General features: G+C 34.1%; 2 protein-coding genes across 2 annotated transcripts; both read right to left on the bottom strand.

The window, feature by feature from the left end:
* Positions 1-8,004: 8,004 nt before the first annotated feature.
* On the bottom strand, positions 8,005-12,967 carry LOC111703568 (uncharacterized). Its single transcript, XM_023475549.1, has 3 exons — positions 12,923-12,967; positions 11,753-11,968; positions 8,005-8,743 (listed from the first exon to the last, which is right to left on the bottom strand). The coding sequence occupies exons 1-3, from the start codon at positions 12,937-12,939 to the stop codon at positions 8,074-8,076; spliced, it is 903 nt and encodes a 300-aa protein (XP_023331317.1). The 5' UTR covers positions 12,940-12,967; the 3' UTR covers positions 8,005-8,073.
* A 143-nt stretch (positions 12,968-13,110) lies between these two features.
* Positions 13,111-14,793, bottom strand: LOC111703590 (uncharacterized). Its single transcript, XM_023475577.1, has 4 exons — positions 14,788-14,793; positions 14,042-14,661; positions 13,506-13,640; positions 13,111-13,399 (listed from the first exon to the last, which is right to left on the bottom strand). The coding sequence occupies exons 1-4, from the start codon at positions 14,791-14,793 to the stop codon at positions 13,111-13,113; spliced, it is 1,050 nt and encodes a 349-aa protein (XP_023331345.1).
* Between the last annotated feature and the right edge of the window lie 177 nt (positions 14,794-14,970).

Here is a 14,970-nt window from a genome sequence, read left to right on the forward strand (position 1 = left end):
TTCCACCCCATGTAAACCACCTATCAGCCCTCTCCACCCCCTGTAAACCTCCCATATATATTTATCTATCTATCTAAATTTATCTATATTTCTATCTAAATCCATATCTATTTACCCACCTATCTATCTATCTTCACATCTATTTATCCATCTATCAATCTCTGTTTACCAATTGAGTATTTTCCTGTTCTTAACCTTGACTTTACACTCCTGAATAAAATTTATATATATTATATATCCTGAATATCCTAATCAGTATTTGATTGCTCATCCAGCAAGTAATCAATCAATCAATCAGTCAATCAGGATTCAAAATACTATTTCACTCAGTCAAGTTGAATGCATACTATTTTGCTTAGACGAAATCAGACACCTTTTTTGCCATTTTGCCATTTTTTTCTTGGTCTTTTAACAGAATTAAAATTATACTTACAGCTTTTTATTTTTATCAGCAGCGTAGGCATGATGACGCAAAAAAAGAGATTGGGGCCTGTTTTAGAGGCATGTCTGATTCATAACAGTACCCTAGCTATTAACCTTGGATAGGAAGAATGAATGAGATATCTTTGTTATTGATTATTTTTAGTTGTGGTTTATCTGTAAAAGAAACTACAGCTAAGGAAATGATCAAAATTTCACACTTTCGACAGTCGCCGATATCTTCATAATTTTTACCAGGGGGGGGGGGGTTAGGATCTTACCTCTCCGTTTGTATTAGTCTGAGTGTACACTTGGGATAGTTAACTGATACAGGATATTAAGAGATTATGGCCTATTCATACAGTATAAATATCAAATATGCAGTACGCTTTCGGAAAGTATATGGGGAGGTTTTGTATCTTGAATTTTACTCAGTTTTCTCAGAACAGTTTATTAACGATGAAATATTGCTCTGTAAAAGGCTGTAAATGTAAGTCTTCCTGTGAAAATGGAATCCTGCACACGATAAAGGAGTAGTGGATTTTAATAGTTTCATGGAACACAATTATTCTCCATTTAAATATTTTAGAAATCACCCCCGAGTACTGTAATACACAGATTGACCTTTGGAAGTGAAGTACATGGCCTGTACAATTAGTAAAGGATAAGCGTACATAACCACTCTATATACTATAACCTCGTTGGTTGTTACGCAGATAAAGGTTACCGTTGTGAATTGGACATGCCACTACTCCAGATTTAACCGGAAACAAAAACTTGAAGTACACATCATAGAATCTCTCAATGCATTGTTGACATTTTGTACAACGTTTTTAAATCTATAAATTTCGTCATCCATGGACGGATGATAAATGCATATCTCAATCAATGAATCATCATAGCTCTATACTCTGAGTTTAAACTTGATTAAGATTTTATGAATTATTGTTTGATTACGAGGAGAGGTTAAAGTATAATTGGAAAGGATTGGCTTTAAACTGCCTGACAGAGCTTGAATACCAAGTAGGGGAAGGATTAAGTTGAAAAAGTTGCCTTGATACGCGGATTAGAATAAGATAAAGGAACTCCCATTAATCAAAAGAATTTATTGTGACGTCGTCATTTTTATTGCGCGGCATTCATCCTTGAACTGTATCATGTTATAATCATAATTTAATTTTGCACAGACGAAATATTGAAATTTTGTTCCAAAGTGTATTTTTTGTAAAATAAAATATTTCTGTAAATTGCTTAAAAGGATAAAGGAAAATTTGAATTTACAAAAAATTATTTCAATGATCAAAAGTTTTTGGATAGTCCTCCAATATACACTCATTGGCAGGGATTAATTTTCTAGGAGTGTCTTATTATATGCACCATACCTTCCATAAAACCAGGGTGTTAGGGGGGGGGATGTGGGGTGGAGGTTTTGGTGGCTTTGACCAAGGTTAGAATGCAATGAAAGTTATTTTAGAGGTGTACGCATCTTTTGTACTGCAGTGTACTGTCTCTGTGCGGTAATGTAAACACAAATCCTACCCATATATGAAGAGTAGAAGAAAATGAAGCAAGACGTACCAAAATTTATTAAATATATAGAGTGTTAAAGGACAACATTTTTAATATTTTTTTTTCATTTTAAACCTGACATTATAGAAATCAAATTTTCCATTTTTTTCCAATGTAAATCTTTAGAAAAGTAACTTTAATTAAAATAAACAATCATCACTTTTCAAAAAATTTAAGTTTTTGTTGGTAACCCTGTACGATCCTCTACATACCATCATCTACATTGATTGGTATCATATACAGATTACGCGGAGTGGGCTCAAGCAAGAAACTTGAACCTATAATCTTTTTCTTATGGACAGAGTTTCATCAACCAGCTAGCCTGCAGTTGATGTATTTATCAACCAGCTAGCCTGCAGTTGATGTATTTATCAACCAGCTAGCCTGCAGTTGATGTATTTATCAGCCAGCTAGCCTGCAGTTGATGTATTTATCAACCAGCTAGCCTGCAGTTGATGTATTTACCAGCTAGCCTGCAGTTGATGTATTTATCAACCAGCTAGCCTGCAGTTGATGTATTTATCAACCAGCTAGCCTGCAGTTGATGTTTTTATCAACCAGCTATGCTGTAGACAAGTTGATGTATTATCAACCAGATATACTGTAGACTAGTTGATGTGTTATCAAGCAGCTATACTGTAGACAAGTTGATGTATTATCAACCACATATATTGTAGACTAGTTAATGTAATATCAACCAGATATACTGTAGACAAGTTGATGTATTATCAACCAGCTATACTGCAGACTAGTTGATGTATTATCAACCAGCTATACTCTAGACAAGTTGATGTATTATCAACCAGCTATACTGCAGACTAGTTTATGTATTATCAACCAGATATACTGTAGACAAGTTGATGTATTATCAACCTGCTATACTGAAGACTAGTTGATGTATTATCAACCAGATAAACTGTAGACAAGTTGATGTATTATCAACCAGATATACTGTAGACAAGTTGATGTATTATCAACTAGATATACTGTAGACAAGTTGATGTATTATCAACCAGCTATACAGTAGACTAGTTGATGTATTATCAACCAGATATACTGTAGACAAGTTTATGTATTATCAACCAGATATACTGTAGACAAGTTGATGTATTATCAACCAAATATACTTAGACTAGTTGATGTATTATCAACCAGATATACTGTAGACAAGTTTATGTATTATCAACCAGATATACTGTAGAATATTTGATGTATTATCAACCAGATATACTGTAGACTAGTTGATGTATTATCAACCAGATATACTGTAGACTAGTTGATGTATTATCAACCAGCTATACTTAGACTAGTTGATGTATTATCAACCAGCTATACTGTAGACTAGTTGATGTATTATCAACCAAATATACTTAGACTAGTTGATGTATTATTAACCAGATATACTGTAGACTAGTTAATTTATTATCAACCAGATATACTGTAGACTAGTTGATGTATTATCAACTAGCTATACTGTAGACTAGTTTATGTATTATCAACCAGCTATACTGTAGACAAGTTGATGTATTATAAACCAGATATACTGTAGACTAGTTGATGTATTATCAACCAGCTATACTGCAGACTAGTCGATGTATTATTAACCAGATATACTGTAGACAAGTTGATGTATTATCAACCAGATATACTGTAGACAAGTTGATGTATTATCAACCAGATATACTGTAGACAAGTTGATGTATTATCAACCAGATATACTGTAGACTATTTGATGTATTATCAACCAGATATACTGTAGACAAGTTGATGTATTATCAACCAGCTTTACTGCAGACTAGTTGATGTATTATAAACCAGATATACTGTAGACTAGTTGATGTATTATAAACCAGACATACTGTAGACAAGTTGATGTATTATCAACCAGCTATACTGCAGACTAGTTGATGTACTATTAACCAGATATACTGTAGACAAGTTTATGTATTATCAACCAGATATATTGTAGGCTAGTTGATGTATTATCAACCAGATATACTGTAGACTAGTTGATGTATTGTCAACCAGCTATACTGTAGACTAGTTGATGTATTATCAACCAGCTATACAGTAGACTAGTTGATGTATTATCAACAAGCTATACTATAGACTAGTTAATGTAGTCTATAGTGACTAGTTAATGTAGTCTATAGTGACTAGTTAATATATTATCAACCAGATAAACTATAGACTAGTTAATGTATTATCAACCAGATAAACTATAGACTAGTTAATGTATTATCAACCAGATAAACTATAGACTAGTTAATGTATTATCAACCAACTACATCCCATTTATGAAACCGGGGTTCATGACGATACTTTTGGGCACTCACTCCATGCTAAAAGGAACACTTAATTTCATGCTACATAAATAAGAATATCTACAGTGATAACCAGAAAACTCTGGAATAGAATGACGACTTTATAACAATACTCAAGTGAATTTGATGTTGTTACAAAGAATATGATTTAACCAGACACTTATCAAATCACATATTAACTGAAATGGGTCTGTTTACATCGTATAATTACTGGTTCCGTGCTCATTGGACTTTTTAAACTTAAAACTTGACTCTAAATGTCGTATTCCTTTTTCAGTGTTTTCTGGTTATCACTGTACTTAATTCTTTCATCACTCGGATATATAAAGGTTACTGTTGTAAATCGGACATGCTACTCTATGAAGGGATAGTCAGCTGAAATATGTTTTATTTGTCTCCATTTAGCTAGCACAAAAAAACTATTGATGCATGAAACTCCTTTCTGAGTAACCTGAATTGCTTTACTCGCGATTCTACCAAATAATTGCAGTTTTCTCGTTGCAAACATTTTGCCAGGAAACAGCTGAGGACAACACAGCATGCAATATTAAGGACAAAGAAAAAAGGAATTAGTCGATTTTATGAAAATTTGATTTCTAGCTCAAAGGAATTTAGTCTTTGCCACAAACTCAATTTTTCTAATCCTTTTTATTATATTTATTAAAATATCCAGTATCTAGTATATAGTATCCAGTATCCAGTATACAGTATCCAGAGCTGAAAACTTTAGAATGTGATATCCTTAATCCCGATCTGTTAATTAATCTGGAGATTAAATTCATGAGGAGAACAAGCAATATTTAATCTGGAGATTAAGAAAAAGAGTGGATTAAGCATTAATCCCGATATCCATCATTCTAAAGTTTGTATCTCAGTATCCAGTATCCAGCCTCCAGTATCCAGCATCCAGTATCCGGCATCCAGTATCCATTATCTAGTATCCAGTATCCAGTATCCAATTTTCAGTATTATGAATATGTATGAAACAATCAATTACAGAAGCTTTGAATTTGAATATAAAGAATAGGAATAGTTTTCATTCAATCATAAAATAAATGATGTATCATATTCCTCTACAACCAGAATCAAATTATACACACACCACTTTCATTTAAAGGTTGCAAGCTCAGAAGTAAAAATCAATTCGAATTTTGCTATTTACATTAACCTATAATGTACATGTACAGGGTTACAGAAAGAGCGGTAAAAATAATTCCCACGACGCGTTGCGACACTTCAAGTAGGCCCTGTATTAAAAATTGATGAGACTTTTTATAGGCAGGCTGAATCTATGTGACACATATATACTGAAATGTGTGAAATATCACTTTCCAGTAAACGCTACTATTTCTTCGGTCAGAGTACAGCAGATTTCTGAAGAACATACCGAAAGCTTAGTTGAGGGTGATTACAGGAAGTAGTCCCAAAATAAACGCAACTATATTGACAAGTAACCGAAGTAACCACGAAATAAGTAAAAATTAGGAAATAAATCTAAAAAATTCCTGGATTTGATGATTTGATGAACTGAATTTGTTCACAACTATGATGTTGAAAAAGTGAAGAAGTTTAGCGTTCTAATGTAAGCGGTTTTTGAATTAAATTGAACCTCCCCCCCCCCAAATCGTGATAGGGGTAAATTTTGATATTCCACCAATGCATGGAACCAGGAAAGACTAGACTAAGAGGAAAATCATCAAGCTGAAATGACGGGTGAAGTGCCTTGTAAATCCAGATTTAAATAGAGTTCTTATTGAGTCATAACTTTGCCAAATAAATTCCATTTTGTTATTCACCGTCGTCGTGGTTTTACTTTTAAGGGACCACAGTATTGTATTTACGAGGGAAACCCTAATTTTTTCACCGTAAAATAAATTGTACACTTTAGGCTTAAACCATTATGTATTCATATATACGCTTTAGTATGTTGAGTGCATATATTTTACAAGCTATATAAAGTTTTGATAATGTTGCAAAAACAAAATGAATCCCATGCAGCGATGCATGATGCATTGCTGCACTTTTTGCAAGGTTAATACACTTATATCAATCTCAATTTATGTATATACAGGGTTACCCACAAAGGATGAGACTTCAGAGATGACTTTGCGGAAGTTCTACTGTCTGCTTCCTTATTTTCAGGATTCTCTCTTTTTTGTTTCTCCCTTTTTCAAATTATTATATAAGCCAGAACTTTTCTCCCTTTTTCAAATTATTATATAAGCCAGATTATTTCTCTCTTTTTCAAATTATTATATAAGCCAGAACTTTTCTCTCTTTTTCAAATTATTATATAAGCCAGATTATTTCTCTCTTTTTCAAATTATTATATAAGCCAGAACTTTTCTCTTTTTTTCAAATTATTATATAAGCTAGATTGTTTCTCTCTTTTTCAAATTATTATATAAGCCAGAACTTTTCTCTCTTTTTCAAATTATTATATAAGCCAGATTGTTTCTCTCTTTTTCAAATTATTATATAAGCCAGATTGTTTCTCTCTTTTTCAAATTATTATATAAGCCAGAACTTTTCTCCCTTTTTCAAATTATTATATAAGCCAGAACTTTTCTCTCTTTTCAAATTATTATATAAGCCAGAACTTTTCTCTCTTTTTCAAATTATTATATAAGCCAGATTGTTTCTCTCTTTTTCAAATTATTATATAAGCCAGATTGTTTCTCTCTTTTTCAAATTATTATATAAGCCAGATTGTTTCTCTCTTTTTCAAATTATCAACTAGGTGGGGGGGAGAAACTCGGTTTGCACCCCACCTAGTTGACATTAAACAGTTTAAATAAACACATTTTAATAACAAAATCTGTGATTAGAATTCTGCCAACTAATCTTTTTAAATCTGACACTCTAAAAAAATATTCATATTCTGGGCTTCTAAAAAATAAAGAGCCAAAAATGACAATACAAAGGTCAAAGTTTGGCCACAGTTTTTAATGTGAAAGGGGTTGTTCAAATATTTTGGTGATGCGGGAGGTTGTATTATTCGGAATGAGCCAAATATTACATAATCAGATTGCACCGTTTACACGTTTGAACCGAAAGAATAATATTCAAAGTCTAAACAATTTGTACCTCCACACGCAAATCTGCCCCTTTAGTAAAAGTAAATTCAGCCTAAATGAAGCATAAAGTCTGACATTGTTGCACCCGCTAGTCCTGTCCATAGAGCTAGGTACAGTACAAACTGGGACCGGAATGGTTGACCCGGCTCGGAAATTCAAATGTACTACGGCTGCCCGTGTCCAATCTTCCCAAATATCTGAAGCATACTTTTATCTTGCATTAACATTGAAATCAAAAAGGGAAAGACCTTTCTTAAAAACGAGAACTCTCCCTTTAAACTCCCTGGACACTCTTTAATTTGCAAGGAACGCTCCCTGGACTCCCTGGACACTCTTTAATTTGCAAGGAACGCTCCCTGGACTCCCTGGACACTTTGTAATTTTCAAGGAACTCACTCTGTGGTTTACAGCTTTATCTATTGTTTTCTTCAACAAAAAATGATGAATGTTAACTGGCGTTGGTTTTATGGTGGCAATACATTTTATGGGAGACAGTAGGGATATTTATGGGATCACCGAAGGGGTGACTGTGTAGGGTAAGGGTTGAATTTGATTTGTGACTCTCTTGAAAAAGATGTATCATTAATTTACTTTTTGTTCCTTTAAACAATAAGTAAAACATTTATATATATTTATATCTTTTTACAAATCTTAAAGATGACAAAACAAAACAAGAATTAAAACTATTGAAAGCTATACTCTCTGGATTTACTAAGCATTGAATGATTAAATAATTTTTGAAATGATCTAGATCGTTTTACAATGGCAGAAGTTAGTTTCTTTTTACGTTCAAATACTTTATCATCACCGTACAATCCATAGTATAGATCTTGAACATCTGATTTAGATCGTTTAACCGACAAATCAGTGAACCCAGAGGGTGGGTGCCGCAAATCAATTTCTAGACACAAATCACTTTTCTTTAAAACGTGTTGCGGCATTGATTTCGGTGTGTGCGCTTCAGGGCGGAATGCGGCAAGACCCATATTAATTCCCGTGTGCTGCACTGATTTGAGCGGGTTTGGTGGTGTATCCTGACCTGACCCTGGGGTCAGGAGTCTTCCTCTTTCATCACATTTTAAGATAGGCTGACTGCTTTTTCCTGTAGAGTAGAGGCCACCAGACACTCGTGACTCTCCAGAGTGGGTCCGCCGGATATTTTCACGGATTCTCTGATCCCTAACACGAAATTCGCGGATTTCCTGATCCTTCACTTTGGATTCATGAACTGTTTTTTCCCGCATTTTTTGTTGACTAGGGTTTACTAGTATTGTCCCAACATCCAAGGATTCTGCTTCACAGGCGGAAGGCCGTCGACGATCATCTTTGGTGTTGAACTCCGCGAGAGGCGACCTGAAAAAATCTCGCTGCAGGGCGGCGACAGAAATATAGTTAGTGAGGGATGCAGAGACCAATTACCAAGCGTGGGAAACAAGAAGTGTTAAAGGATAAATGTTTAACAAAGAATAGTTTAGGCTTGGATATTAAAATGCACATTGCACATGCCATTCTTGTATGCCTGGAGTAATTAAGATTGTTTAATTTGGTCATTTACTATTAATACTTATACAACAAACAGTTACAAACTAATATTGAAATATTTTTAGTAAAAATCACATTGCCTAAAATTATCATCATCATATAAGATTGAGATTGAAAAAGTATTCACATCTTTAAAAATGGAGATTGTGGGGTCACTTGAAATTACAAGGACGGTCCCTTTAAATGGTAAAGTCAAATAATCTTAAAGGACCCTTTGTCACAGAAAGTTTCAGTAAAAAAACATTGGCTTTCACGAAAATACAAAAGTGTTAAAAGAAAATCTGATAGTTGTGAAACGACCATTTCACTTCCATATTAGAAACATAACTTGGAGTTGAAGCATTAGTTCATTTAAGATAATTACTCTCCCCTTTCCTGCATAGTTAAACATTCTCTAATCTATAAACACTTTTCTGTTAACATATATTTATATTTACTCCCAAATCTTTCATTTCCAAAGTTTTCAAAAGTTCATATGATAAAAACGTGATCGTTAAGTATCATTTTGAAAATTTCAGAAATTTCTTGTCTTCGATATGTTGCATATTCAAATCCCTTCACAATCTTGAAATACAATACAATTTCAAAACAAAAAATTGTTAATTTTTTAACTTTTCCCATGAAACATAATTCTCTCTAAAAGAAATTTAACCAAAAGCAGAGTTACCGAGTCCAATGTTAGTCCTTAGAAATTGTGTGCGCCGCCGTGTTTACTTCTATCAAAAGAATATCAAATTGCAATATGGCACATTTTTTCAGATGATTGATTTTCAAAAGAAGAATCCGCCAAATCGAATTAAAAGATATTAGATAGTTATGTAATACTTCTTAAGGAGAACAAGTATATTTTAAAGTTTCGAGACATTTCGTTTAATGATTCTTCAGATGAATTGAAAAAATAATTATGCTACGGACTTTTTATCCCCTGTTATAGCAGCTACAGGGTGTCTGACGAAACATGACAATTAATTAAGAGGATACTTTGATGACAAAATAAAGTTTTCATAATATGGGTCTATACTTCCCGATAAGTTTATACGTCTTGAAACCTTTTTTAAAACTCACTTTTAATTGAGACTAAGGTTGTAATTTAAAAAAAGCTCGATTCACTAAAGATACCTTTTAAGCCTTTATTTTACTTTTAGTGTAAAAGATGTCATCCCTTTACTTTTTAGAAAAGTGTTAAATTCTTACAATAAAACCCCCATAGTTTCTGTACACAGAAATGCGCAATTGTGAATTGGGCTGTTATTATATCCAGGTTTTTCACTTAAAATTACGCTTAAATCCCGTAAAAGACGACCTTTAGATTGAATGTAAACTGTCCTGGTTGTTAGGACACCCTATGTTATAGTAATTAGACATTCAAGAAATAATCTTAATTACTCATGCATCGGGCAAGTTAATTTACAAATAAAAGACAAGAAGTTACGTATTAATGTTAACGATTTAGATAAAAATCATGCAAATCAAATACAATATTTTCATCGCAATTTAATAAAAAAAATAGAGATGTGAGAAATCATGAATAAATATAATGGAAACAAACTTTTATTTTCTAATCCTTATAACTTTGCAACTCAATGTCGTCGTAGGCGAAAGATATTTCAAGCTATGAATTCTTTTAGATTAAGTAAGCTAAGTTTGAAATATTAAAGGTTTACACCATCAGGGTTTAAAGATTTAAGGAGTAGAAAATTAAAGTTTGTGGAGGGTTTTTGAGGCCTGTAATAAAACATAGAAGAGAGTGATAGACTTTGTTTATACTGTACTGTGATATCATAATTTTGTGTAAAAAACTCAAGGTTATAAAACAATGAAAGTTATTTCAGATGTGTACGCATCTTTTGTACCGCAGTGTACTGTCTCTGGGCGGTAATGTAACACAAGACGATTGTCGAGCCTGACATGGGATCTATCTTTCATATGAAAAATCAATGAAATATTCTGGTCATAGGAAACTATTGTGTGAATTATCAAAATTATCAAAATTTAATGCTTTTAACCTCCTTTGATACTAAACGAACACTGATGCATCTATTCTTGTTTACAAGTTCCGCCCAGAGAGAACTGGTTTTCAGAGTATACGCAACTGCAAGTAAATTTCCTTGCATATAACCTTGAAACAACTAAAGTAAAATGTACGAACAGTTGAAATCTTTAATGTTTTTAATCCAAACTTCTTGCTTAGAAGAGCTATACAGATTAACAAAGTGTTCTGAAATTCTCATACATAACAAAAATTAATATAAGAGGAGCTGCGAGGTCACAAAGTCGTAGCAGTAGAGTCACATAAATTTGACCTTCTCCATAATTTCTAGTGTACAGAGTCCGTATACTACGTCACAGTAAAATGCAAACAACCCCCTATACCCCTCTCTTTAGTTCTAAACTTTTTGGTTTGGACTACAGGGATAGCCAGAAAACTGTAGAATAGGAAGACGACATTGAAACAATAATAAATAGTATTTAATGTGGTTAGTGGTTACCAAGCAAATAGTTTTACTGTTTACTTATCAAATCGCTTATTAGGACAATTTGGCCTATTTTCACTGCACAATTGTAATGTCTCATGTTTATTGCATTTTTGAAAGTCATAAATTGAGTCTAAAAGTCGTATTCCTAGTCCAGAGTTTTCTAGTTATTACTGTGCGAATCTTAAATAGGGTGTTTCAGTAAACTTTAGCAATCAAGCTCCATATACAATATTGGAATATTTTTTTGTCACTTTTTGCACTTTTGGCACAATATGAATGTTTGAATTTATTTAAATGAATCTCATGTTTTCTGAAACAACCTTTTCAGTAGATTTTATTTTACCTCGTTCTTGAAACTTTCTCCTTGGTCTCTTTTTCATCCCGACTTTCCCTTTTCTCTTTGTAATCCTTCTCCTTCTTCTCCTTCCCCTCTCTCTTCTCTCTACCCTCGGCCTGGCTCACGTTGTAGCTCTTCTCCCTGGCCAAGACCAGCCTCAGGTTCCTTAGTAGCCTCGCAGCAGTAGAGGCCAGGTGTGACCTCCGATCCCCCATACTCATACTAAATACAGATTGTTAAAAAATGATTGTTTTCAATTTTATTTTGTCCATAAATATGATTTAGACATTTTTTGAAAAACAAAAAACAGCTAGAATTCACATGTTTAAAATTAAATTTCAATCATTCGGATTTAATAAATTCTTAGAGACGCTTTATCTGGTATTTATTCTGAATATAAGAGAAAGAAATTAGCTTATATATAAATTTCATTTAGTTTTTCGTTTATATTTAGCACACAAAGGTACAAACAACGGGTGTAGGACGTAGATCGGACGCCGTAGGGGTAAGCACATATGCCGCAAATCCATTATATGACGGGATTTGTGGGTCGGAGGTATAAACGGTGTAAAGGTTGCCTTCCCCTATCCTATAAATTAAAGTAATAATGTAAAATATGTTGAGATAAATCAGTTGCAACAATCCTTGACTTTTTTCCTGAAGTAAAACGTAAAGCAGAGTTTTTTGGTTCTCCCTGTATACTAAAATCCTATTATCTCTGTATATACTTATTAAAAAGATAAATAGATAGTTAAGAGTGGACAACTTGATAGTTTCCTTATTTGCATAATTATCTTTTGCACGAGTATATGCAAAATTTGCGCAACTACTTAGCAAATAATATGCCAAATTAGTCCATATCGTGGAGCATAAAAACAAAATTTCGACAGAGGGAAGGAAGGGGGGGGTATTTAAGGGGTAACCCCCCCCCCATGACACAATAAAGCCAGCTATTCAATTCCTGGATGTAAATCAAAGTTACAAATTTGACCTGTAAGGGAAAAAATTAACCATTTTTCATCCCATTTTATTGCAATGTTTCATCTTATGAAATTTTTTTTCAATTTTGAGATTTCAATTAGATACTTTTGAAAATTAAGGTTCCTACCAAAAAAAATTACAATTTCTTTTGTCAGGGGATCTCTAAACATGAGAAGAATATTTTGCACTTTCTACCTGTTTAATGTACTCATACTCTTACTTCGGTGGTACTTGAGTACACCAGGTNTTAAGTTATGTAAAAAAAACTACAGGGGGGGGTCAAATTCCCCCCCCCCAGCAGGAATAGGGTTAAAGGAACCATAAATTTGTTTTATGCCAAATAAATGAATTTTTGATAAAAATATTTGTTTTATATACTTATGCTATTTTAATACGTGTGTATATATACAGTACAGAGCAATATAAAGGATGTAATACCTTGAAGTAGTGGTCGAAGGTGGGGAGGCAGTACTCCCAGAACTGAGGGAGGTAAGGGTTCCCCGCTTTGAAGCCTCACTCTCTGACTCTTCGAACCGCTTCATGCGTCTTTCGTTCCGCACACTACCCTCATCATTGCTCCGCACACTTTCTAACTCACTCCGCTGGCTTCGTAACTCATTAATACTCTCAATATCATCAGGAGTTCGGCCTCGAGGCAGCTCATTCCTCCTCCTAGCATAGGTTAAAGTTCATATCCTGTATGTATTTGCAATGTGACAATCCTATGCATTTGCAAAATGTTCGAACAAAAAATGAATTTGAATAAAATGTCTCCAACCTTCTGTCAAGCAGTTTCCTCTCTGACTCTTGTATCCTTGACTTTGTGCTCCTTGGAGTTGAGATTGAAGATTTGGTGGTTCGGGGGGTCGAGACACACAGAGGGTCAGATACACTGTTAGTTCGTAGATATAGTCTAGATAATATTGTTTCTGTAAGTAATGGAGTATACTTGTTATGCTCAAAACTATATAATGAAGAAATGAATAAACAAGATGAAAGAAGTGCAATGTTCGGAGAAATAATTAACCCCATCAAATAATTCTGATCCAACCCAGTACTTAAGTATGTATATATATAGGATTCACAAATCGGGTAACTCATCCCCTTTAAACTAAATCTATCTATCAATGCTTCCACAATTTTTATTTTTATTTAAATACTTTTGCATAACTTTGCTAAAAAAAAAGAATTGAGTCTTTGCCACAAACTCTGATTTTTTAACCTCTCAGTCTTTTAAATCTGATGGTGCAAACCTTCGATATTTTTTTCTTAAAATATATAAATACATTACCGGTCACTCCCTTTAAGGTTTACCTGTGACTATCCAGACTAAATGAGTCTCCAGTGTGCTCTGCCTGACTATGTTCATGACTAGTAACACTGACAGTATCATTGCTTCGCTCATATTCACTTTTCCGGTCATCAGTCTCTGCCAGGCTTGGTAAAGGGCTGGTCAGTCTAGTTCTCGACACACTGCTGCTTCGGCGAACAAGTTCCCTTGATCCAAGCCTACGACTCCGTCGGTTAAGCCCAGGCAAGGTGCCCGGTAGGCCAGCAAGGCCGGGCATTGACTGTGACCGAGCCATGTTTAAGGATGCCAGACTAAGGTTTCGGGCATGAAGAAGATTCTCCTTGCTAAGTACCCCTTGATCTGCGTTAAGGTCAAGACAGCTGCCACGTAGAGAAGATGATGATGCTAGGGAGACAGAAACCTGTTCTAAAAATGTGACTAGCTGGCTTGTTGCCATCTCATAAAGTTTTCTGGAGTTCTCCATCTTATTAAGCTGCCAGTGCAGGTGTTCAATTTCCTTCTGCAGCTCTCCAAACTTCCTGGGGTTAGAGAACCCTTTAAGTTGGTTGAATTCTTGTCTCAGTTTCAAGTTCTGAGAATACAACTGTTGGCATTCAAGTCGAACCTGGAGGGTTTCCAACTCCTAGAAAAGTCAGTACACAATAAATCAATCAATCAATCAGACAAGAAAGCTATTTATTTAAATTGCTTTCCAAGATCTGATATTTTAACATCTATTTGAGTACTTTATATTTTCCTAACTATATACTGGCATATTTGCAAAGAATGATTACATAGCGCACATTTAACAATGCATTTACACTCCATACCTTCCAAAGGCCCCGGGCTTTGTAAAACTCATAAATAAAACCACATACACATCTTCTTATACCCACCTTTCCTTGATGACCCCCTCCCCTCCCTTGAATATATATTTTCTTTAAACAACATG

The sequence above is a fragment of the Eurytemora carolleeae genome, unplaced genomic scaffold (assembly GCF_000591075.1).
Source record: "Eurytemora carolleeae unplaced genomic scaffold, Eaff_2.0 scaffold380, whole genome shotgun sequence".
In the NCBI taxonomy this organism is placed as follows: domain Eukaryota; kingdom Metazoa; phylum Arthropoda; class Copepoda; order Calanoida; family Temoridae; genus Eurytemora; species Eurytemora carolleeae.

What these genes read in the sequence shown, in the direction of transcription:
- LOC111703568 (XM_023475549.1), bottom strand. An exon ending in GAGAAAGTTTCAAGAACGAG is followed by an intron (nt 8,744 to 11,752) that starts GTAAAATAAAAT and finishes AGATTTTTTCAG; the next exon opens with GTCGCCTCTCGCGGAGTTCA.
- LOC111703590 (XM_023475577.1), bottom strand. An exon ending in TTTAGTCTGGATAGTCACAG is followed by an intron (nt 13,641 to 14,041) that starts GTAAACCTTAAA and finishes AATATTATCTAG; the next exon opens with ACTATATCTACGAACTAACA. An exon ending in AGGAAACTGCTTGACAGAAG is followed by an intron (nt 13,400 to 13,505) that starts GTTGGAGACATT and finishes AACCTATGCTAG; the next exon opens with GAGGAGGAATGAGCTGCCTC.